Source organism: Daphnia pulex, chromosome 12, assembly GCF_021134715.1.
Source record: "Daphnia pulex isolate KAP4 chromosome 12, ASM2113471v1".
Lineage (NCBI taxonomy): Eukaryota > Metazoa > Arthropoda > Branchiopoda > Diplostraca > Daphniidae > Daphnia > Daphnia pulex.
In genome coordinates, this window is record NC_060028.1 from 9,530,364 (window position 1) to 9,554,181 (window position 23,818).

General features: G+C 39.7%; 7 protein-coding genes and 1 long non-coding RNA gene across 10 annotated transcripts; 3 read left to right on the plus strand and 5 right to left on the minus strand.

Annotated features, from left to right (window-relative positions):
- Positions 1-529: 529 nt before the first annotated feature.
- LOC124209718 (bursicon-like) lies at positions 530-3,444 on the minus strand. The gene is made up of 3 exons (XM_046607831.1): positions 3,108-3,444; positions 1,269-1,394; positions 530-935 (listed from the first exon to the last, which is right to left on the minus strand). Exons 1-3 carry the CDS (start codon positions 3,354-3,356, stop codon positions 813-815), a joined length of 498 nt encoding a protein of 165 aa, XP_046463787.1. The 5' UTR covers positions 3,357-3,444; the 3' UTR covers positions 530-812.
- A 22-nt stretch (positions 3,445-3,466) lies between these two features.
- On the plus strand, positions 3,467-4,634 carry LOC124209719 (partner of bursicon-like). The gene is made up of 3 exons (XM_046607832.1): positions 3,467-4,039; positions 4,124-4,248; positions 4,313-4,634. The coding sequence occupies exons 1-3, from the start codon at positions 3,916-3,918 to the stop codon at positions 4,478-4,480; spliced, it is 417 nt and encodes a 138-aa protein (XP_046463788.1). The 5' UTR covers positions 3,467-3,915; the 3' UTR covers positions 4,481-4,634.
- A 59-nt stretch (positions 4,635-4,693) lies between these two features.
- LOC124209717 (DEAD-box helicase Dbp80-like) lies at positions 4,694-7,345 on the plus strand. The gene is made up of 9 exons (XM_046607830.1): positions 4,694-4,969; positions 5,248-5,513; positions 5,572-5,664; positions 5,735-5,952; positions 6,025-6,202; positions 6,272-6,373; positions 6,452-6,587; positions 6,653-7,007; positions 7,086-7,345. The coding sequence occupies exons 1-9, from the start codon at positions 4,904-4,906 to the stop codon at positions 7,151-7,153; spliced, it is 1,482 nt and encodes a 493-aa protein (XP_046463786.1). The 5' UTR covers positions 4,694-4,903; the 3' UTR covers positions 7,154-7,345.
- A 124-nt stretch (positions 7,346-7,469) lies between these two features.
- On the minus strand, positions 7,470-11,524 carry LOC124209716 (vacuolar protein sorting-associated protein 41 homolog). Its single transcript, XM_046607828.1, has 19 exons — positions 11,393-11,524; positions 11,111-11,311; positions 10,871-11,029; positions 10,493-10,815; positions 10,276-10,430; positions 9,988-10,206; positions 9,819-9,924; positions 9,605-9,756; positions 9,391-9,545; positions 9,148-9,326; positions 8,894-9,083; positions 8,637-8,832; positions 8,438-8,578; positions 8,289-8,371; positions 8,173-8,226; positions 8,016-8,115; positions 7,912-7,956; positions 7,766-7,842; positions 7,470-7,701 (listed from the first exon to the last, which is right to left on the minus strand). The coding sequence occupies exons 2-19, from the start codon at positions 11,303-11,305 to the stop codon at positions 7,627-7,629; spliced, it is 2,604 nt and encodes an 867-aa protein (XP_046463784.1). The 5' UTR covers positions 11,306-11,311; positions 11,393-11,524; the 3' UTR covers positions 7,470-7,626.
- A 51-nt stretch (positions 11,525-11,575) lies between these two features.
- On the plus strand, positions 11,576-19,968 carry LOC124210038. Its single transcript, XR_006881131.1, has 3 exons — positions 11,576-11,777; positions 11,866-11,935; positions 19,736-19,968. It is a non-coding gene; the product is annotated as an uncharacterized LOC124210038 (long non-coding RNA).
- On the minus strand, positions 12,015-15,210 carry LOC124210036 (peroxidasin-like). The gene is made up of 13 exons (XM_046608319.1): positions 15,070-15,210; positions 14,689-14,863; positions 14,437-14,610; positions 14,191-14,369; positions 13,917-14,121; positions 13,592-13,792; positions 13,418-13,532; positions 13,177-13,356; positions 13,036-13,100; positions 12,818-12,915; positions 12,530-12,728; positions 12,349-12,454; positions 12,015-12,276 (listed from the first exon to the last, which is right to left on the minus strand). Exons 1-13 carry the CDS (start codon positions 15,121-15,123, stop codon positions 12,213-12,215), a joined length of 1,815 nt encoding a protein of 604 aa, XP_046464275.1. The 5' UTR covers positions 15,124-15,210; the 3' UTR covers positions 12,015-12,212.
- LOC124210037 (thyroid peroxidase-like) lies at positions 16,811-19,230 on the minus strand. 2 transcript variants are annotated; one of them, XM_046608320.1, is made up of 11 exons: positions 19,088-19,230; positions 18,843-19,020; positions 18,591-18,764; positions 18,342-18,520; positions 18,095-18,269; positions 17,780-17,980; positions 17,609-17,720; positions 17,359-17,541; positions 17,213-17,275; positions 17,029-17,150; positions 16,811-16,953 (listed from the first exon to the last, which is right to left on the minus strand). In XM_046608320.1, exons 1-10 carry the CDS (start codon positions 19,145-19,147, stop codon positions 17,132-17,134), a joined length of 1,344 nt encoding a protein of 447 aa, XP_046464276.1. In that variant the 5' UTR covers positions 19,148-19,230; the 3' UTR covers positions 16,811-16,953; positions 17,029-17,131. The 2 variants fall into 2 exon arrangements, with proteins under 2 accessions (XP_046464276.1, XP_046464277.1); XM_046608321.1 differs by having other exon boundaries at positions 18,843-19,017; positions 19,088-19,229.
- On the minus strand, positions 19,854-23,339 carry LOC124210035 (chorion peroxidase-like). Of its 2 annotated transcripts, XM_046608318.1 has the most exons (14): positions 22,921-23,073; positions 22,632-22,800; positions 22,380-22,553; positions 22,125-22,309; positions 21,875-22,058; positions 21,559-21,759; positions 21,369-21,480; positions 21,116-21,298; positions 20,978-21,039; positions 20,802-20,908; positions 20,497-20,695; positions 20,310-20,415; positions 20,124-20,228; positions 19,854-20,087 (listed from the first exon to the last, which is right to left on the minus strand). In XM_046608318.1, exons 1-14 carry the CDS (start codon positions 22,969-22,971, stop codon positions 20,075-20,077), a joined length of 1,851 nt encoding a protein of 616 aa, XP_046464274.1. In that variant the 5' UTR covers positions 22,972-23,073; the 3' UTR covers positions 19,854-20,074. The 2 variants fall into 2 exon arrangements, with proteins under 2 accessions (XP_046464274.1, XP_046464273.1); XM_046608317.1 differs by having other exon boundaries at positions 19,854-20,228; positions 22,921-23,339.
- Positions 23,340-23,818: the final 479 nt, after the last annotated feature.

The window sequence follows — 23,818 nt, forward strand, 5'->3', positions numbered from 1 at the left end:
TGTTATTTTGGTGTGTCTGCCACTCGGGAATTTTCTCTTGTACACCTACGCACCCAATATGAAAATATCCAAATATCCCACCTTGTGTTATTGCACACCTCCATCCCACCAAATTATTTCTGTTTTTCTCCAAACCTTTTTTTTTGTTTGTTTGTTAACATCCTTGTCCTCTTTTTGTAATAGACATTTATGATATCCTACATATATTCACGTTGTATGTCTTGTAAAAAATTAATCGAAAAATAACCAAAAGATTTAAAAGATGGAAGAGCCAACAAGTCTGGTTTTCTTTGTGTACAGTGTCTACAAATTTGTTTTTTGTTTTTTAAGCCGAGAGACACACACAGTATGTTTTTTTGACTGTATGTATATGTACGTGTGTCTCGATGACAGCAGAGGAGAATCTTGTTTGTTTTTCGTTCGCATTTATTTCGCTCGTCAGAATCTACGAAAGAGAAAGAAAAAAAAACTGGGAAAAATCTTTTGAAAATAATTGAATGATGATAAATAATAATAATTGTACATGTCATGGCTGTCACAACATTTGTCTGTATTTCAAACTCGTGTTCTCTATATATATTATATATAGACTTCTGAAACGTGTGTATTGTATATATATATACGGCGTCAATAAAATAGAAAGATATTATCCTCGAAAAAAACAAACAAAAATAATCAAACAAACGGGAAATGAATTTAGTTTTTTTTCTCAAAGCAGAACAACAGTTGGATTACAAACAACGACGACGACTAATATAATATTTGAATTTTTCTTTTTGTAATAATAATTATTTTTCTTTTTTCTGTATTTTTTAGAGTTTGAAAGGGAAGGATCCGTCGTCTAGGAAGCGAGCGATTTCTTGTGGCATGACGGCACTCTCTTCCAGGGCCGTGCAAGGCCTACACATGCAGTCGACTGGAGCCCGTGTCACGACCTGGTGCGAAACGGTAAAGTTTTTTTTTTTCAACGATTCGTGAGTAAAGCGGAGATTATTTTATATAGTACACTCGTTGCGTGAAACGGTTCACAAAAAGTTTTCCCCCAAAAAAAGAACAAAGTCGACTGAAAAACTTTGTTCTTTGATACCATAAGAAATTCCTCTCAAGTGTGAAACTTTTTTTTTGTTGGTAACTTTGCCATTAAATTGTCATTTTTTATCGCGAAAGTTTGGCTGGAATTTTCTCTTTTTTATTTTTATTAAATTCCTTTTTTATGCGGGAACGACAAAGTGAACAATTTCCAAAATTGAACTGTTATTATTATTTACCCGTCGCAGTTTTGGTTCTCCAGGTGCGGCTTTCGGACACAGCAGGGAGACAGTGGCTTCACGCTCACCTGACTCCTGGCAGCACATGCACGAACGCTCCGTTTGCCACAGTTTCGATCCGGAAACCTGAAGAGAAAAGATAAAAAGAAACGAAAAAAAAAAGAATAAAAGAAAACGAGTGAGAGAAAAGGAAATAACACACAATACAGTACATGATGGGTAGCACCACCACATCATCATGACACGAGATTTTCTCAAATAGAAAATGGAGGGGAGAAAATAAAAGGGACGACTGGGGAAGAATATATTTAAAAAAAAAGGAATTGACTTGGCACGCGAGATGGCCTCACATGATAGTTCGTGACGCGTGGAAAACATTATTTCTTCTTCCTCTTCTTCTTCTGCACCTCCTACTTATTACTGGATATACTTGTATGAAATAGCCCAGGTTCTTCTTCTTCTGTATTTCTTTTGTTTCGTGTGTGTGTTGTCAGACGAGACAATCAACTTAATGATACTATAAATGTGCAGCACCAAGCTGCCTCCCCCCTTTTTGTTTTCTTGGCTTGTTGGGAGTTCCGTCAAGGCGTTCGACTGAGACGTTAGATATTCCTGGACCGCCCCCTTCTTCTTCTTCTTTGGCTTTCTATTTCCAGTTGCCGGAAAGGGTTTTTCACCATTTTTCTTCATTTTCTTAGATCTGGGAAATATTCTTCTCTGTGTGTGTGTGTACATAGTGGTCTACAAGGGGTCCGCAACTCAAATTTACTACAATAAAAAAGGTAAAAAAGCAAAAAAAAGCAAAAAAAGGAAAAAAAAAGGAAATTTACTTTACGTGCTAAAAGAAGGGCGCGCGCGAACGAACCCCCCCCTCCTCCCCATCCCCTCCCTACCCTTTTATTTTCGCTTGAAGGAAAGCCTATCTCAAAAGTAAAAAAGGAAAAATAAAGCAAGGAAAAAGTAAAAAAAATAAAAAGTAAATTTGAGTTGCGGACCCCTTGGTGGTCTACGTGCTGATGGCTGGCCTTTTTTTTTACTACCGTGATTTTCTATTTCTTTTTCTCTCCATGCCACATAGATCCATCGATCTTTCCGACCCGATGCGTCCGCAACACACACACCTCTTCTTCTCCTTCCCTCAGATGTACATGTTGTATACGCAGGGTGTTCTTCTCATTCGCTCGGATTGCTTTGATCAATCACCTCTGGCCCCTCTTGTATTCCTCCCTGTCTGCTATTACTTGACTGGTCAGGATATATATTTCTATCTCTCGTTTGTGGTGGTGGACGGATCCTTCGTTTAGATATTCCCGCACAGTTACTACATCAATGCATATTGCACATGACCGCAATCAAAGTCTGAAACAGGCGCCAATGCTGCCCCAATGCGGCCCCCTATATACTACTAAGCTGTCTTGTGATGTTTTGTTATACAATGTGGTGGAACGGAAGGGTGGCCAGCAAAAGGTATTCATTGGGCAGATGGGAGGAGGCCCAGCGTCGGCGGGCAGTCGGATGATGTATGAGACGCCATACGCTACCGCGCACAAGGATCCGATCGATCACAAAAAGAAATCCCCCCAAAACGATGCCATCAACGGAAATGAGTTGCAATCTCTTCTTCTTCTTCTTCTTCATTTCTCTCTTTTGTCCTCCTGTGATTCTTTCATTCGCGCGCCGGGAAAACATGAAACATACATGAAAATAAGCTGTCACGTCACTTGTTTTCCTTATTTCTCTATTGCCCAACCAATTTCCGTTTTTCTCCCAGCTTTTTTGTATCTTTGATTACTTTGATGTGAATGTGAAATCTATAATTTTTTCTTTTTTTTTTATTACCTGGACGTAGCTGGTGCATTTACCGGTGCAGGCGAATGACGGAATCGGTTTCGGGATGCATCCAGGATACTGGAGAACGTGAATAACGGGAGTTAATTGGCACTCATCGGCTCGGATGACGGAGACCAATCCCACAAGTAGGAACATCATGACCGGTAGAAGCGGTAAAAAGCTGCTGCTCTGGTTTCTATTAACAGTTGTGTGTTGTTTAGACGTCGACGGAGCCGCCTGATGTGTGAAGGACGACATTTTTGAGTTGCGTGCAGCTTGAGTTCGGAGCTTGTTTGTGTGTCTTAAAAAACCCCTGACTTTAACCTCGTTCGACGATCTAATGACTCGAAATGTCCGACAGCCGGTCAGTCAAATATAGGCGTTCGCCCCACCGTTCCCTGTCATGTGCAGAAGGTTTTTTTTTTTAATTATTTTTCCCGGCAGCTGACATGGTTGTTAACTCCCCACCATAAACAATGATTATATCTCTTTTTAAAAAGGAAATTTAACGAATAAAGTATATGTGCAACCAGTGCAGTCTCCTGTGGTGCTACTGGACCATTTCGGCGCCGCGGGAAAGACATGGCAGTCGCTTTTTCCTATTTTAATGATCCTGTGATTGACAGGTAAAAGCCATCGCTGCCCGCAGTGCTGGTAAGTATCAAACGGCACTAATGAAGTGCCGGCCACACATCAAAACGACCTCGATCGTCCGTCACCGACTTCAGTATTGAAACGACAGCAATTGGGCAACAACCCTCACCAGAAACAAAAAATCATTTCAACATTTTAATAACTCAAATAATAATCATATATCATGTTCTGGTACGTTTTGATCATTCTCTTGGGTGCCGGTTCGTCTCGGGAAACTCTTGCCAGCAAAACCAATTTGATGAGTGGCTCTTGTGAAACTCTTCCATCGACGATTCACATCACCAAAGGTAAAATAAAGAGAACCGCTTTTAGCAATTCAATTTTTCTCGAGTGAATAATCGCGGTTGTATTTTCTTTGAATGGTCGTTCAGAGGAGTACACCGACGGTGGGATCCTGTCGAGGACTTGTGAAGGCGATGTTGGTGTCGCTAAATGTGAAGGATCGTGTTCATCTCAAGTCCAGCCATCGGTTGTTCATCCTTCCGGATTTCTCAAGGTATTGATCAATCACTTTTAAGATTTATCCAAGCTCAAATGATTGATTCAATTTGACGATGCAGGAATGCATGTGCTGCCGTGAATCGTTCCTTAGGGAACGAGTTGTGACGCTGACCCATTGCTACGACGCTAACGGAAATCGATTGACCGGAAAGAGCTCTTCCTTGGATGTCAAAATGCGCGAACCCGCCGATTGCAAATGTTTCCGATGCGGCGATTCCGCTGAATAAACACACACGTCAGATGCCTGACGTCTGTCGTTTGGTTTTTTTTATTGTACTCATAATATCATCAATCCAATGAAGTCTGTGTAAAATTGATTGTGAGTGTATTGAAAAATTGCTAACGATTCCAACACATCGATACACGTCTCTTAAAATAGCACGAAATCTCTTTGGCAAATCTTTTTGACGCGATGCGTATCCCGGAGGCATTTTCGTGAATCTGGCAACACCCGGCTTTAGCAGACTCGCTTAAACGGCAAGCAGAGTCGTCCAGCACTCCAGCCATCGTAATCTTATTGCCTAATCCTCGTTTCTTTTTAGTTAATTAAGGGGTTTATTGGCAGCTGTCTAGATCATTTATCTACGCCAGTTGAGCGAAATATTAATTGCGTGTAAGATTTTTATAACTTCCTGCGGAAAAAACCGGCTATGGCGACAGCAAATTTGGATTGGGGAGCAGAGGCGGATGCAGAGGAGAAAGAAGTGACGAACAAGGTTTGAATTTTTGAATCGCTACGTTGACAGCGAACTGTTAACTTTAGTTAACAGTGCTTAGAAATGACACTCGTAATGCCGTTAGAAAAAATTATAGCTTTTTATAAATATTTAAAACCTTTGACTAGTGTTAAACTACTAGTTAATTGTTTGTAACTTTCCCACCTGTTGAAGTTTGTAGACGCAACTTTTGTAGGCTGTTGTGTAACTAGTAGTAAGTGCAGTATGGTTTAATTAGAATCCAGATAATTGTGCTGATGGTTTATTTTTAATCGCAGCTGACCAATATTAACCTGCAAAATAAGGAAAATCCTCCTGCTTGGATGGTCCCCTCAGATCAGCCCGCCGCAGCAGCAGCAACAACTCCTGAAGAAGGCTTGGCAGGAAGTGTCGAAGAAAGCGAGAAGATATCTGCAGCTGAAAAGTCCCTTCTACAGAAAGTAATTCGCAAAGGTCTTGTTGAAAACCATCATGACCTGGAGGTTCAGCGAAAGGATCCCAATTCACCACTCTACTCAGTCAAGACCTTTGAAGCCCTAAATCTGTAAGTTCAAAAAATGTCAACACAAAGAGAATCCTTATACATTTTCGAATTTTTTTAGTCGTCCTGAGCTTTTAAAGGGCGTCCATGCAATGGGATTTGACGCTCCATCCAAGATCCAGGAAACTGCACTTCCTACATTACTAGTTGATCCGTAAATATCAAGATATTTAATTTTAGGTTTTTATTTTTCTACATCCCTTAATATTTTTCTACTTTGTCAGACCTCAAAACATGATAGCCCAGTCGCAGTCTGGTACTGGAAAAACTGCTGCTTTCGTTTTAGCCATGTTAAGTCGTACGGATGTGACGAAAAATTACCCTCACGTCGTTTGCTTGTCTCCAACTTTCGAACTGGCAATTCAAACAGGCGAAGTGGCCAAAAAAATGGCGAAATTTTGCCCCCACATTAGGATTCGCTACGCTGTCAGAGGCGAAGAAAGTAATGAACTGCCTTTTATTATTATTTCAACTTTTCATTAATTCAATTTCATATAATATAATTTTATTTTAGTTCCTCGTGGTTCTCAGTTGGACGATCACATTCTTATTGGTACTCCTGGCAAGCTGCTGGATTGGGGAACGAAATTGCGCTGTTTTGATCTGACTAAAGTAGAAGTATTCGTCCTCGACGAGGCTGACGTTATGATTGCCACACAGGGGCACCAGGATCAAAGCATTCGAATTCACAAGTACGTGTCGACTCTGCAAACGGTTTACCATCTTAATGCCCTTTATTAACCTTTTTGTTTAATCTCAAGGTTGCTACCGAAATCGTGCCAGATGATGTTGTTCTCCGCCACATACGATGAGGACGTTATGAAGTTTGCTGAAATGATTATCAGGAATCCGGTCGTGCTCAAGTAAGTTTGCTGCCAACGTGACATTCCTTTTGTTTTCCTCGGCCTTTAAATATTATTCTTTGATCTTATTGATTTTAGGTTGCACCGTGAGCAGCAATCACTCGACAACATCAAACAGCACTATGTCGTCTGTAAGAGCAAAGAGGACAAATACCGATCCATATCAAACATTTACGGTGTACTCACCATAGGCCAAGCTATGATCTTTTGCCATGTAAGACAGATATATTATTATAGCTCCTTAACTGGATTTAATAAAACTGTGTATTGTTTTAACAGACAAGGAAAACAGCCTCCTGGCTAGCTGAGACCATGAGCCGAGAAGGACACGCTGTCGCACTACTCAGCGGCGAGTTGGAAATTGACCAGAGAATTAACATTATTAATCGATTCCGGGAAGGCAAAGAAAAGGTGCTCATCACCACCAACGTGATGGCCCGTGGTATCGACGTCGAACAAGTCACCATGGTCGTCAATTTTGACTTGCCAGTGGACCAGAACGGAAGGGCGGATTGTGAAACTTACCTTCATCGCATTGGCCGAACCGGGCGTTTCGGTAAATCTGGGGTAGCCATCAACTTGGTCGACGGGCCTCGTTCCATGCAGGTTCTACAATTTATTGAGGCACATTTCAGTAAGTCACGTTTTACAAAACTATTCGTTTTTAAAACATCACAGAAATGATTCATTGTCATGATTTTTCTCCCTACAGAACGACCTATTTTAAGGCTGGATGCTGAAGATGTCGACGAGATAGAAAAGCTCAACAAGGATGATTGAAGTTGATTCCGAGTATACGAATATCTGGCTGAGGTCTGAATTGCCATTTTGTTTTTAATGCTTCGCCAGTGAATGTTTTGGTTGGATGTTTCGAAGGGAAAGAAGGAGATTTATGCTTTTTTAGGTCGTGTAACGCTGCACTGTCATCGCTACCGATTCTCAAATACAACATAAAACATTTACACGCAAAAAGAAAGCGCTGTGATTGTAGCCTTGAAACTATTTCAAACATAATTGAAGGTTCTCCAACATCCCACTGATCAACGCCTCGATTCACCTTGGATGCCTAGGAAGCAATGTTGCTGGTTGACAGTAATTAGATCTAAAATCTTATGTATTCTTTTTTTGACAATGTAGGCCGCCGATTGGAAAACGGAATAGACATTCGAGCGCGTTGCAATGTATATGCATCTACTTTACAAGGCAATGATAGGGAGCAAAAAGGTATCAAGCTTAAATCACAAATTGATGCGTCATGGTTTTCGCAATTTTTCGGAAATACCGGCATTAGGTTTAAGTTTCATAGCGTAGCAAATTGGACACGTGTCCTATATTTCAAAGAACGCCAATTAGTTTCTTAAAACATATCTGTGAGCATTCGTTTTTACGAACCACTGTGTTGAGACAATCGGTGTGAAAAGCGTGACGACAGAAGAAGACAACCATTCCGGTCGTTGGTTTCCTGGGATCTAATTTTTGAATTTTAAAATTTTAATTAATCCGTAACGCGAATTAAACAGTAAAATTTGCTGACTTACCGGAAACTATCACTTTCTGATGGCAAGCGCCACATATTTGATCATCTGCGAAGAAAATATTTTATTAGGAATAGAGCTTCAACTTTAATCTAATTGTGCGTCACCTCGAATTGCCATGCCTCGTTGATGAATTCGGACTAGTCTTTCATGAAGAGAAAAACAATCGCTAACTAGAATCTTTTGACTTTCTTCTTGTAGAGATATCTGTCAATCAAATCTCATTACTACGATTCTTTCCTCATTTTTTCCTATAATACGCACCTGCAAATTGTAGTCATGCAGAATTTTGACCAGGGAATCACGTAGGCCAGGTACCTGAAGACAAGAGAGAGGTTATTAGAAATCCAGTAATGCAAAGTAATTGTTTCCGAAGCTACCTCCACCCCATACTCTATCCGCTGGATCAGTAGACGTGGATCGACATGCGTACCGATGTTACGCAATAAAACGTTCACGAACTCTGTAGAAATAAGAAAATTCCTCAATGATATATTATCGCCGGACTAATAATTAGATTTGTGAATACCTGGTTTGGCTAGTGAATAACCAATTAATTGTTCCCAAAGTTCTGGATCGTCATAAGTTTTACAAAATTCTATGGCTTGGTCGATGTCTTTTAACTGGCCCATAATTAGGCGGAGGGCGTCCCTGGTGTTTCCCATACGAGCTGTTAATCGACAAAATGCAAGTACGTAAGAAAATCGAATCTAAGAGACTTTAGTTACCCAAAAGGAAGATCATTTCTGGAATGTATCCTCGTTGTTGGCACGTATCTAGAGCATCTTGGATCGGGTAGTAATCGCTGCTGCGGAGGAAGGAAAGTAATTTTTCTTGCGCATATTCGGCGTAGAGGGAAACTAAAAGGCCGTGGAATTTTCGGCTTCCTTCCTTTGGTTCTTTGAGATACAACGCGTCCAGATACTACAATTGTAGCGAACTTGAATTAATTAAAAACTCACACGATAAGTTTTGAACGACTAACCTTGAATAACAATTGTGGTTTAGTTTGTAGACGTGACACCACTAAATCGGAAGGAATGTGTTCGCTGTGTTCTAGGAATAACGTACAAGCTTGGTTGACGTCCAGTTCCATTAGTGCGAGGATTTTATCGTGGACGGTGGTGAAGAGCTGATGTTGAGCAATCAACCGAAACACATCAGCATGCTGAAGTCTGAAACAAAAACTATTTTGAAATCCGTATCGCGATAACAGAATAATAACCTTGTTTGACGTACTTGAGGTACATTGCCAGGGCTCGATCGTATTTCTTCTCGTGAGAATACAAAATAGCCAAGGCTTCTAGAAGAGTGGTATCATCTGGATCATGGCGAAGAATGTGCTCGAGCACAGCGTTCATTACAGCTGCAATGTTATAGAGCGTAGGACTCCATTCTCTTACTAGCCGAAGAAAGCCCTGGAAATAGAATAACGTTTAATCATTTCTTGATTTTTTTACTCATAGTATTATGTGTTCTTACAGCTGAATCAGTTTTGAGAAACTCGAAGAGAACCATTTCGTAAATATGTGGATCCAATCTACATTCACCTCTTGGAAGATAAGGGGTAACAGCCCGTAGTTGGTGCAATCGAGCAAACTTGAAAACTTCCTCTTCCCAAAGATTTTTCTCTTTGCCTGTTTGAGACGAACAATTTATAAGAACGGCTAAAGTGAGTACAAATTACTGTACGAACCCAGAATTTTAACACAGAGCTTGGCAGCCATCTGGAACTCTCCCTTCGACAAAAGGAAATCGAGGTACGTCCTACCGACCTGAAGAACAGAATGGCATTTCAGTTCACGTGCTTGTGGCCCCGTAACTGCTTCCATGGCTTCTTCGTATTTTCTATTTTAGAAATAAGATAGTTCTTTTTGTGAGAAAAAAAAAACTTTGAAAGTTGCGCTTACTGATGTTCCATAAGCCACTGGACGTGATCGTCAGGATTGCGCGGTTTAGCTAAAACAACATCTTTTGGACTAACGATGAAAAATTGACCCTCTTCAGCCAGACATTCTGTAAATTGGCCAAAAGTAGTGGTCAATTCCAATCATATACCAGGTTGATTTGCTTTATTACCCAAATGATATTCGTTGCAAGAGTATTCCTGAAAGCCACGAATTGATAAAACATCTGCTGAGATTTCATTGTAACTTTCCTGGTGTGGTTCCACCAACTTCATTTGAGGTCTTTGACCCTTGCCAGATAGTTCCTCGTCTTTTGGAACTACTAAAAGGGCTAAATGATTGCCCAGCCATCCAGCGCCAGCCACGAATGAGTCAATAATAAACATCGAAACTGGAAAAGATAAAATTGCATCTATAACGTTAAGAAAAAGGGAATACTATTTTTTCAGGGTAAACGTACCAATTTCAACGTAATGTGTCGGAAGATTTAGTCGCTCTGCGTCAGCATCCGGACGCCTTCGGATGACACAGACCTTGATGTCATCTGCCCAAGCAACGACCAGTGTCAAATCATCCTTCCAATACAGGATACACCGATAACTTTCTGGGTTGATTCTGTATTTTTTATGTGGGATTTAGTAAACAGTTTCTAATAATATTTAAAAATGTATGCATACCCAGGGCTGATATCTTTCTTGACAACGCTGATTATGCGGCGAACAGACATGTCAAAGACTCTTACTCCCGTTGTGCTCGCCCAAGCAAGAAACCTATTTTTCCACTTAATGTTAGTGATTTCACCTTCCCCTTCAAATAAGGTGGTCGATTTAAGGCGAGAAAGAAACACTTTTTCATGTAAGATAAGCCTATCATCGCCAGTTACGAATCTTCTTCCAGAACCAGACTTGTAGTACAGCGGATCAAGAGCAATAGCTTTGACAGGTCGATCAACCATTAGTGTATGGCAATTTTCTGTAGAGTAAAGCCCAGACACCATAACCTAGAAAATTAAAGATTTTTATACCTGAAAGTGAAAACTAAATGCTTCAGTCTACCTTTCCATCATTTGAACAGCTACCAATATAGTCTCCTCCACTATCAATATCAACCATATTTATTGCCATTCCATGAGTGGGAAACTCTTGTTGCTGTGATGAATGCCCAAGATGATCAAGTAAATGCAATGCTCCCCAATTGGTTCCTAGACACATAAACTAAAGGGAAATGATAAAAATATACTACAAAATACATAGACATTTTTAACAAACAAGCACTGTCAATTTAATCATATTTACCTTAGGATGTACAGCGATACAGCTGGCTGCATCTTTCTTCAGGATAACTGTTATATCATTGGACAATCGCTCATACTTTAGCTTAGGTTCAACTTCTTCTTCTTCATCATCATCATCAGCAACAAAACTGTGTGACATCTCTGCAGCCTGCTCCACAAAATCATGCTGTTCAAGCTTGCTAACAGTTTCTTCCATGATTTCCTAACATCAGTTAAGGGAAACATTTTGTAAGGCAACATATAATCTAAGTAAAAATGAAAAACTAACTGAGAAACTACTTACAAATAATATAATTTTTTCTGTGTAACAAAATAACTAGAAATCGTTTACTGCGCCTTTTAACTCTGCAACATTTTATCGTCACTGAAGGGGTGTCAAATGCAGACGACTCTTGATCTTTTTGTTATTGTTTTTGCTGGTTTTTGTTAGTTAAAATCATAAAATGGCAACGTAGGAGCACAGAGCATGATTAGTACGTTTTTTGATTTGACGTGCAATAGACTTTCTCTGCAGTTATTTTTTAGAAAGACAACTTTAATAATGTTTTCTTGTACCATGGTATAGGATTTCTATACCATGCTTTAGCTACTGTAAAATTTCATCTTTTCTTGGCCCACATCCACATACTGAGACAGTGAAAAGCTGAGAATAATGTGCCTTCAATGTAGTGAGTAGTTCATTTCTATATTCTTTGCAATTTCTCAAAGTTGAATAACTACAAAACATTAATCTCTTTGTTCTTTCATACTATTCAGGATGATTAACATTGAATGGTGGTCTCCATGAGCAAGAACCCAGTATCCAGTACCATCTTAATCATCACCGGTAAGTCAAGTTTTCAATTAATTACGTATCTTTGACCAGATTTATTCAAAAGGGAAAAAATATCTGTATCAAGGATAAGGGGGAAATAGCTATATTTTCTGTCGTAGTATAGAGAACATGTACTATTCAAAGGAAAATTAGATTTATCAAAGTATACAGACAATGTAGTCTTCTATTGGTTTTCCCTTAGTCCCCCCTCCCTTCACCATTTTACAACACAATTTTTCTTAAAACTGCCTGTGAAAACCATGCATTTTCTTGATACCCATACAGATGCTTATTTGGTATATTTCACAAAGTCCATTTTTGGAATGCTACTGCATGAAGTTGGCATATTTGTGCTATAAAATGATTGTTTTAGAAATCAAATTAGTTCATTTTTTCAAGTAGACTTGTGACAAATTAATCATTACACAGTTGGTGTACGGAAGGCCTGCGGTTGAATTTGCGCAATAGTTCCATCACTGTTGTCACAGATGATGCGGGCAAGACTCACTTTCTTGATTTCGACCAGTTGATCTATTAGTAACATTTTTTTTTCACATAGTAATTGAGTAGGCCACTAAAGATTACCAAAATTGGTTTTGTTCTTACTTGCAGTGAAAGAAACCGATTGCGTTACATCGGTATAGAAGAAACGATCAGATTGCCTCAGGTTCTCAAATTGCTTAGCTATAATATAAGTAAATGTTGGTCCCACCAGAGATCCTGGTGCTTTTGTCTCTGTTACTCCACCGATGTATAAATCAATGTCGTTCACCGAGCCATAAATTTTCTTGAAATATGTTACAATCTAAAAGTGATGGTGAAAGTGTTTAGGTTTTGCACCATAAAAATGTCTATTAAACAAAGTTTTAATTGGCGAGTTTTAAAAGTGCATACTTCTGGTGAAGTGGTTGAATTTAGAGCATCAAATGTCGTTGGGAGTGGTGTTTTCAAATTCAAGGCAATTTGTCGGGCTTTAATGTAATTCGGCAGACCTATAATTGCATATCAATAAATATTTTAATTCATTGCTTAATACTTTCCTCAACTAAACGAAAACTTGTGCAGTTAAAGAGAAACTATTAAAATTTGAATTAAACTATATGGTCGTTCACCGTGATCTCGTCCGCGTTGCATATTTATTGATATCAAATCACCACCGAGTAGGGCTGTAGGTGTTCTAAAATTTCATTAATTTCCGAATTATTATTTTTTTTTTCATTCGTCTACTTTGATTTAATGAAAATGAAACGTACTTCGAAAGTTGGCTAGTAATGTCGTCGGCAAAGCATTCGTCCACCGTCTGCGCAGGTGTTTTGAGAAGACCGCGAATCGCATTGTCAATAAAGTTTGGATTGAGAAGGCGAGTAGCAGTACCAAATGAGGTGCCGAGCAAATAACTTTGATTGCTTCTAGTTCCATCAGCTTCGTACACTCTATTAGTAATCTTGTGTACTGGATTTCCACATTGCGACGGTTTCAATTAAAAATATTTACCTGATGAAACTACGAATCAATGAATGACCCATTCGATAGGCAGCCGTGGTAAATTCGTTGAAAAGAGCAGAATTGTTTTTGTTGCTGTACGGACCCTTAAACTGTGCGGAAGGACCTAAAGACCCGGTTCGATTAGTATTTTATAGGGTTATTTGTTAATGTATTTTTACTTACCAATTATGACGGGAAGGAACTCGTTGTATGTGATGTGCTGCAATTCGGCAATGACGATGCGACGAGCTTCTTGGTAATAAAATTCGTCGGTTTTGCTTGCTCCGTATTTGGCGTACAGAGCATTAGCTACTCGATTATGTTCGCGGAGCCACAAAGTATGCATGATAGTTATCAACGTCTGTTCTTTCACTCTGCTGTCACCTAAAAGTTCATCGCAATCGGTTTATAAAGAAATTAAAGCTATTGTGTCCAAAAATCCAGTCACGTTATGGTTTCATTCTTTAAATTAAAACTTTAAAATGAAACCACCCCCACCCCACGGTACCTGCAACGAAGCATGAAGCGGCCTCGGCGCATGTAGTGGTATTATCGGTGCAACAGGTATTGGTCAGAGGCAGCAGAACCTTGCCGTTTTTAAAGGAAACATTCATTAAACCTCTTTTGGAAGTTGTGTTGCGGAGGGATTGAGCGGTGGCGTTACTGCTTCCGTATATTTGGGATCCATCAATCCAGTGGGTTAAAGAATTCACCTAAGTTTCCAATCGAGTTGCTTTAAAATATTTGGTTTAATGAGAATTCTGGAGTATCCAGAGCAAAACCTGTTCTCTGGCAGTCGGTGTGCTACCATTCAGGTACAGGCCGAAGTTTGAGCGAATCATGTTGATGCAATTAGCATTGGTGTAGGTAGGGTCGTTATTTGGGACGAGAATGTGCAAGCATTCAGGATTGGGATTGGCTGTCACGTTACCGAATCTTCCTCCATCACAACAACCTCCAGCTAAAACCAGGCATTCATTTCATTTACTTTCTAGATATTTAGACATTAATTCATTCGTTTTTCTTACCGACTGTAAATTGTGTTATCTTAGTTAAGTCGTGGTCCAGGAACTGTCCCCATTGCATCGTCATGAAAGAGACGTCCGGATTTGATACACTTTCGTTGACTGTCACGGTGGTGGTGATGAGGCGAGCGCTCGGTAGAGGTGCACCCGATTGAGACAAACGAATCTTGGAGATACCTGATTTAATTAAAATATTTTTTGTAGTACATTGCGGCTTTAATACGTTATGAAAATGAAGCAAAAATGGTTAAGTACCGTCGGCGTAATTTGCGGGGCCCATCAAACGTTGAAAAATGGTGCCCGCTTGTCCGAAACGTGGGTTGAGTAGATTGTTGCACGACCCGTCGTAACTGCGGTACTTGTAATTTGGATCGCATGTTATGTTGGCTGGTAGTGGTGATATCTGTCTATTGGAACCATTCTCATCGGCCTATCATTTGATTGCACATTTGAAAAATTGAAACATGTACCACATTTTTGTTTAAAAATTGGTTTTTACAAATTTGAAAGCTTATCGACAAAGTTAGTAAATTTATAAATTTATTTTGAAATTCGTATAATAGTAAAACAACAAAAAATCACCTTCATTATTCCATACATCTAAAGATAGATTAAATTACGTTTAAATTTATTTACCAATAGTAAAGTGCTGGCCGACAACGTTAGAATCGCTACGATTATGCGTTTCATCTCTGTTGGATTTCTGTCGAAACTGTGTAATTTACTGTCGGGATATTGCCGTTTTTTATATCTAAAATGCAACTCGTGTCGGGATGGAACTCACACATGTGTGAAAATTTGCGCTTATTCATAGCTCTTTTTGAGATCTCGTTTTTATGGCGTTCGTGTGTCGTCCAATCGCCAGATCTTTTTGAATAGGCCATGAAGTGTAGAACACGCAGTAGAAAAAAAAACAAAAAAACAATACTGACATCCGGTTCGGATATGCCACCTGTATTTCTCTGCGACTGAAAACGATACTGTGCAACGCGCAAACCGGGTGGTTACACACGAGATATGGTTATCTTTCCATGGTGTCCATTACCAGTACAGTTGTGTCCTAATATTTCGTTGAATACCACTTCGTTGTATGCGTCGGTTATTGCCGAAGTTTACGTGGCCACCTTTTAGGCCATTCACCCGCCGATATGTTCATGCTTAGCTATTGAGATAACTGAATTTACCAACAACAACAACAAAACTTTTATCAGATTTCTGTTCCAGCCACCTGTATGTCACTGCGTAAAACGCAGAACCACTGCGCAACCCGTAACGTTGTGAGACCTTTTTCAAACATACGGATTGAAATTCTATTTTGTCCTTGCATAGCGTTACAATGACCTCGTCACGTAGCCCCGGATGTTTTCGAAAAATTATATTCCAGTTGAATTTGGTCCTAAACTGACATGACTCATATTTCAAGGTCTGGTTTGGAAGCTTCACACTTTCGTGACAAAAGTAGCACGCTGATGTGTTGATTATTATTTATCATAAACGTTAGTTTCCATGCCGAGTTACTCAGTGAAATAATACTTCAACTATCCAAGAAAAAGTTGTTTCGAAAATGGACAAGGCATTGCAGTGTATAATCCATTCTGGTGTTGTTTTTTAATTAATTGCATAAACGTATAAATGAACATTTTATAACTTTAGTACAAACAATTAAATCAATGATTTTCCATTAGAAACTTAAAAGAAATCGAAGTTGTTGATTAAACATTTAGCTTTCAAACTTCCGAATGATTTTCATGGAGAAAGGTCACCTGTCAGTCGTTAGTTGCCATGTCAAGTTTGTCAGTGCTCAGTGAAATAATACTTCAGCTAGCCAATTTACCATTGAAACCCAAGACCTTTGAAAAATTGTTTCGAAAAATGGACTGCAATATCAATTCATTCTGGGGTTGTTTTGAATCAACTCCATAACATGTTACAAAGTACAAACAATTAAAAACAATGATTTTCCATTAGAAAATATTTAGCTTCCAAATTTGTTGAATGATTTTCATTTGAAAGGTCTTCTTCTTAAGATTCTAGCAATTGTTGAAATCGATTTTCGATATCTTGGCACACGGGACGGGCATGTTATTGCTAAGAGAGAATGATTTCAATAAGACAAGACTTTCTAAATGATACATATTTTAGTAAAATGCTTACTTTGATGGCAATCGGAAAGCTCGCGGTTGAATTTGCGTAATAGTTCCATCGCTGTTGTCGCAGATGATGCGAGCTAAACTCACTTTCTTGATTTCTCCCAATTGACCTGTTAATGGATTTTGTTGATGGTCCATTCCTACCCAAATATTGATTGATTTAATTCTTACGCGAGTTGAAGGACACCGATTTTGAAAGATCATTGTAGAAGAAACGATCCGTTCGTCTCAGATTGTCAAACTGCTGACCGATAATGTAATGGAAGGTGGGTCCGACAGCGGCGCCGGGCAAAGGCCTCTCAGTTACTCCCCCGATGTACAAATCAATATCCCCCACTGATGCGTACACTCGTTTGAAACTGTCTATAACCTGGAAGACATTGGTGCGACGTTAAATTTACAATTTCCCGCCCTTCACATCAAGAAATTTAAAAATTAAACTTACTTCTGCTGAATGAGTGAAACTCAAATCATCAAAGGTAACGGGTGGAGGGGGTGGAGGTGTTGGAAAGATGGAAGCGTAAGCTTCCAAGGCAATCTGTCGCGCTCTAACATAAGGTGGAAGTCCTGTAGAGAAAATCAAATAATTTTTTTTTTATTAGTAAGTGAGACAAACTAGTTGCATGTACCGTGATCTCGCCCACGTTTGCATGTTGATTGCCACTAAATCAGCGCCGAGAGCGGATGTTGTCCTAAGTTATATTATTGTTACGCCATGTTTAAGTTTGCTACGCATGGATTAGCTATACTAATTACGACCTCTTTTGCAACATACCTGAAAAGTTGACTAGTTACGTCGTCAGCAAAACACTGATCCACCGCTTGGGCTGGAGTGAACAATTGGCCCCGTAAAGCGTTGTCAATAAAGTTTGCATTGAGGAGGCGGAAAGCACCGGTAAGGAATGAATTTCCAAGAAAGAAACTCTGACTGCTTTCACTACCATCGGCTTCCAAAAGTCTGACATTAATGCAGATGATTACCAATCACGAAAAATGACTAAAAAAACAATCTGTATTGACTTTACTTGATAAAACTACTCAATTGAGAGTGACCCATGCGAAAGGCAGCAGCGGAAAATTCGTTGAAAATCGCCGGATTGGATTTAGTATCGAATGGTGGAACCTTAATTTCGGGGCCTTTCAAAAGAAACTTAAAGATGTTTAAAACAATTTGTTGCTCAAGCAGAGAATGTTACCTAGAATAGCTGGGAGGTATTCGTTGTAAGTGATGTGCTGGAACTCGGCAATGACGATGCGACGGGCTTCTTGGTAATAAAATTCGTCCGTTTTGGTTGCTCCAAATTTGTCGTAAAGTTTATTCGCCACTCGATTATGTTCGCGAAGCCACAAGGTCTGCATAATTGTAAGCAATGGCTGTTCACGAGCTCTGTTGTCACCTAATCAAGCTCAAAGAAGGAAGGTTTTTTTTAAACGTTTCACAAAGTAATCTTGTTTTGATGATCCTGAGTTAGCAGGAACTTGATAACATGATATTAAGATTCTGTGTTAACCTGCTACAAAGCAATCGGCGCATGTGCTTGGTGACGTTGGCAATAGAACTCGGCCATTCTGGGTGGAAAATGCCAAGAGACCTTTTCCCGAGCTTGTGTCGCGCAACGATTGAGCAGTGGCGTAGCTATTCCCGTAAATCATAGACCCGTCGATCCAGTGAGTCAAAGCGTTGATCTAACAATTGTCGGAAAATACTTTCAACAACTTCTAGCTTTATTTATTGGCGAATTTGTTTTTATTTTAAACCTGTTGTCTGGCAGTAGGTGTAGTGCCATCGAGATTCAGTCCGTAGTTTGAACGAACCATATTCATGCAATTGACGTTGCTGTAAACGGGATCGTCGCTGGGGATTGGGATCTGTAAACACTCGGCGTCAAGATTGGTTGAAGTATTACCGAATTGGCTTCCACCACAGCATCCTCCACCTGTAATCCATGCGGTTTGTTTTATGTCTTGGGCCCTATTATAATCAATTTCCATTCAATTGTTTCTTACTGATTCTGAATTGCGGCGTCTGTGTCAAATCGTGATCCATGAACTGGCCCCACTGCATTGTAATTAAAGAAGCGTCGTAACTGGAAATGCTGTTGTTCAGAGTGACGGTGGTCGAAATCAAGCGAGTACTTGGCAAAGCGGCCCCCGATCGAGACAAACGAATCGCCGAAACACCTGTGAGTGTGAATACAAATGGTCGTATTACACTATATCGTTTATGTTTTCATAATAAAGAGAAATCGCTCTCAGTACCGTCGGCGTAATTTGCGGGGCCCATCAAACGCTGGAAATTGGTGCCCGCTTGTCCGAAACGCGGGTTATTTAGATTGTTGCACGTTCCGTCGAAGCTGCGGTACTTGTAAAGTGGATCACAGGTTGGAGCGGCTGGTAATAAATTCGCCTGTCTGTTGGATGCATTTGCATCGTCCTGCCAGTTGGCAATAAACGTCTTATTGCATTGACCAATGTGAAAAATCAGACATTTTAAAATAATTTACCGACAAGTTGCCGGATACTAATCCGAGCCATACGACTAGTAGAGGTACGAAAAATGCCATAACGCAGTGGTATAATAGGTTTCCACAACACTGGAAAGTGGACAAGTGGTATAATAGGTTTCCACAACACTGGAAAGTGGACATCGCTATCAAAATGTTAGCCCTTTTATTCAAGTGAAATGCGTAGTTGGCATGCATGCACACGTACAATTCACTGCTGCATCTGTGTCCGGATCCGTGTTTACATTGATTATGTGCTAGCTTTACACAGATGCGTCCGTCTGTTAATTGGTGGCAAGCTGTTCCACTTGTTTAAGGACATTTGTGCACTGAAACAACAGATTTACGAGAGAGAGGCAGTACAGCAACTCTTGTTTTGCTTACACAAATAAATCCGCCATAAAGTACATCATTCTGTTCTGTTTTTATTCTTTTTTCCTTGCTCTCAGAACTCCCAGTATGCGATTGTTGCCTGTTTACAACTAATAGTGTATGTTTTACCGCTTATTATTTCATAAATCTACTTATCGCGTTGTAAATGAAATTTCAATTCATTAACGACATATTCGTAATTGTAATTAAAGCTTGCAGACATCGAACATATTTCAATGCATCTAACGTAAACGTCTCTCCCTCTTCTCTTTATAGGGTGTCGAACTGTCGATGTCTCTCGTTTGGTTTAAGTAGTGGACTCTGGATTGACACAGCTATCGGTAAGTGCCCCATAATTGTAAATGAAATAAGTAAATCAACAGCAAGCCAAAGGTAAATTACCAATATGTGTTTATTCGTTCACTTGTTTTGCGGCTGTGTGCTATTAACGCTATTAACCCATTAAACACGCTACATTGCAAATGATCAAACATTTTTATCCCCCTCCCCACACCTGAAAAGTGGTTATCTTTTCATAAAATATGTTGAACAACAACTTGAGAGAATTCTCCATTTCACTGTTGCTGTTTCATCGAATAGATGTGCCCATTTTTTCTAATCTGAATTGCCTTCTTGGGAAGAATTGTCTTCTTGGGAAGAATTGTCTTCTTGGGAAGAATTGTCTTCTTGGGAAGAAGGCGATGCAGTACCGTAAAACTTGTTGAAATCAATTGCCTTGATTTCAGCGCATGAGACTGGCTTATTATTTCTGAAAGAAAATTCATTTCAAAATTTTAGTTTGCGATAGTCAATTAATGATTCAATCAAATGAAACATTTCTAGTCTTTACCCTGCTGGGTTACGGAAAGCTTTTGGCTGAATTTGCGTGATGGTCCCATCGCTGTTGTCGCAGATAATGCGAGCCAGACTAACCTTCTTGATTTCCTTCAATTGTTCTGATCATACATTTTTTCAAATTTGTTAATTATTAAGGGTTTCATTATTAAGGGTATTTATTGTATAAGAGGCGAACTTACTTGCAGTGAAAGAGATTGGTTGTGAACGGTCGCTATAGAAGAAACGATCTGAAGTCATTAGATTCTGAAACTGATTGGCAATGATGTAACCGAATGTGGGTCCGACGACGGCACCGGGCATTTTCTTTTCGGTCACTCCCCCAATGTACAAGTCAATGTCGGCCACTGATTGGTACACAGTCTGAAGATGGCCAATTACCTATCATTCGAAAAAAAAAAAAGAAGCAAACAAGTCAATATGCGTATTGATTTGTACAACTCTCTGGATAGATAAATGAAATGCTCAGTAATTGAAAGAGTTTTACTTCATCGGAATGTGTCGATTTTAGATCCTTGAAGGATTTGGGAAGTTTGGGATTGCTGCGGTTATTTCCCATCGCAGTTTGGCGGGCTACAATGTAAGGTGGAAGGCCTATCGCAATTGGGATAAAAATTAAAACAACTTTAATATTATCTTAGTTTTTTAAAGGGAATTGCCTACCGTGATCACGCCCACGTTGCATGTTGATTGAAATCAAGTCAGCCCCGAGAGCATTTGTGCCACTAGAAATCGAAACAAATTTTGTTGTTATTGCAAAGTTTACTTTTCAATGGTGGCAGTAAAGCTGCATCAACCTACCGGAAAAGTTGGCTAGTAATGTCGTCGGCAAAGCAATCGTCCACTGACTGGGAAGGGGTTTTCAAAAGCCCACGCAAAGCGTTGTCGATAAAAGTTGGATTAAGAAGACGGAAAGTTCCAGTGTTGAACGAGTTGCCGAGGAAGTAACTCTGGGGACTTTCACTGCCATCAGCTTCAATCAGTCTAGTCAAATGGGCAAATATATTTTGTGATTATGAAACCAAATTATTTTCGAAACAAGGGAAACGTTTACTGGATGAAACTTTTTATCTGAGAGTGACCCATGCGATAGGCAGCAGCAGCGAATTCGTTAAAAATAGCCGGGTTAGATGGGCCATTATTTTTCGGGAATCTAGCTTCGGGGCCTAAATTTTTAAGTAAATATTGTTGATTGAATTTTTTTTTTTTGTTTTTTTTTTCTCGTAATTTTGTGAGTGTAGTACCAAGAATGACGGAGAGGTATTCGTTGTAAGTGATGTGCTGGAACTCGGCAATGACGATGCGACGGGCTTCTTGGTAATAGAATTCGTCCGTTTTGCTTGCTCCGAATATAGCGTACAGAGCATTAGCCACTCGGTTATGTTCGCGCACCCAAATAGTGTGCATGATTGTTAGCAATGGCTGCTCCCGCACTCTGCTATCACCTATCGACCAACAGATAAGTAAATAATGTCCGTTAACGAGTTGTCCAGCACATTAACAGAACTAACTGAAATAGCTTTTGTAATAATAATTTTTTAAAAAGATGTGGCTTATTACCTCCGATAAAACATGATGCTGCATCGGTACATAGAGCTGGGTTCGTTGGCAACAGAACTCGGCCATTCTGGGTGGAAAATGCCAAGAGACCTTTTCCCGAGCTGGTGTCGCGCAAGGATTGAGCAGTGGCGTCGCTGCTTCCGTAAATCATCGAACCATCGATCCAGTGAGTGAGAATGTTGATCTAATTTTTCAAAATTGAAAAGCCTTAGAATTTAGTAGCTTTCTTAGATTACCTGGTGAATTGTACCTGTTCTCTGGCAGGTGGTGTAGTTCCATCGAGATTCAATCCGAAGGTTGAACGAATCATATTCATGCAATTGACGTTGCTGTAAACGGGATCGTCGCTTGGGATTGGGATGTGCAAACACTCAGCATCGGGATTGGTTGAGGCGTTACCGAATCGAGCTCCAGCTGGATTACAGCACCCTGCCGCTGAATTACAAAAATGGGTGTTATTCTACAATTCCGGCTAAAAGAAAATTCTTGTCCTTTTGATTCTTACCGACTGTGAATTGTTTGGTTTGGGTGAAGTCGTGGTCCAAAAACTGACCCCACTGCATCGTGATCAAAGTGGCATCGTTGTTAGGCACGCTGTTGTTGCTGGTGACTGTAGTTGAAACCAATCGGGTACTTGGCAAAGCGGCGCCCGATTGAGACAAACGGATAGCCGAAACACCTGTAGAAGTTAACCCAATCAATACAAAATTTGCCCAATAACAGTTGACAGTATTAATTTAGTTATATGTCACAGTACCGTCTGCATAGGTTGCTGGGGCAATCAAACGTTGGTAGATGGTGTTGGCTTGTCCATACCGCGGGTTGTTCAAATTGTTGCACGATCCGTCTAAGGTTCGGTACGGATAATTGGGATCACAGGGTAGCAAGGATGGTAATGCGCTCTGCCTGTTGGACGCATCGTCAGCCTATTCATTAACATCAACAGTAAACGAAAGAAATTTCATGAATGCGATTCGTGAATTTGAAATAGATATAGTTGTTATCGGTTGTTATTCTTAAAATCTGTAAAATAACGAGTTATTTACCGATAAGGTGCCGGCCGCTAATGCAAGTACGACTAATACGTAAAATGTCATCTCTGTCGTTTGTCTCGTCGAAACTGTAAGTTTGCCTTCAGAAAATTTGTCTTTTTATGCAAAAAAATTTTAATCGACGTGTAACTGAAACTCGTATGCCATTGGTTCTTTTTTACGTGCCAGACCCGCCGTGTTTACGGCTGTCAGATCAATTATCCAAATGCTTTCAGTTTAGTAAAAACTATTAGCAGCTGCGTTCTTATTTTCTATTCAATAAATGGCCAAACTGTTTATTACCAGTTTGCGTTGGTATATTGTGACGTTCGTGAGTTGACGCACGTTCTCTTGCCTATGTATATTTTTTTTGAATAGCGTATCGCACTTAGGTTCTATTGATGTAATCAACACAGACATCTGTATCGATATCCTGTTTCTGTTTTTTTTCTCCCAAATTTCTATGAAAGCTAGAGCGTTTACCTTACCTAGATTCAATGCACACATGTGCGCAATGAGATCGCATGCAGCGATTTGTCATACTGGGTGGAATGACCCTCGCTACAGTTGTCCATTTAGAAACCTTGGGTTATGTTTTTTTTATATTTTAAATTCGAAAGAACCTTGTAAGCAATTTGAATTTCATGTTTAAATATAGGACTGGGGTGGTTTTCGTTCGTTTTTCTAACGTTCAAATTTACCCGGATACAGATAACTGCATACTTTATAAAGGACATACGGTACTGAGTGTATGGATTAAGTCGCTGACCTAACTTAACTGAAATGTTTGTCGGAAATCCAACCAGAATTGAATTGTTAATCCTAATTATTATGCCTTTCTATATCATTACAATTTACATTTTTGGGTTCATTTGATTTTTCTGATTTGCTCATCAAATTTCATTTGACGTTT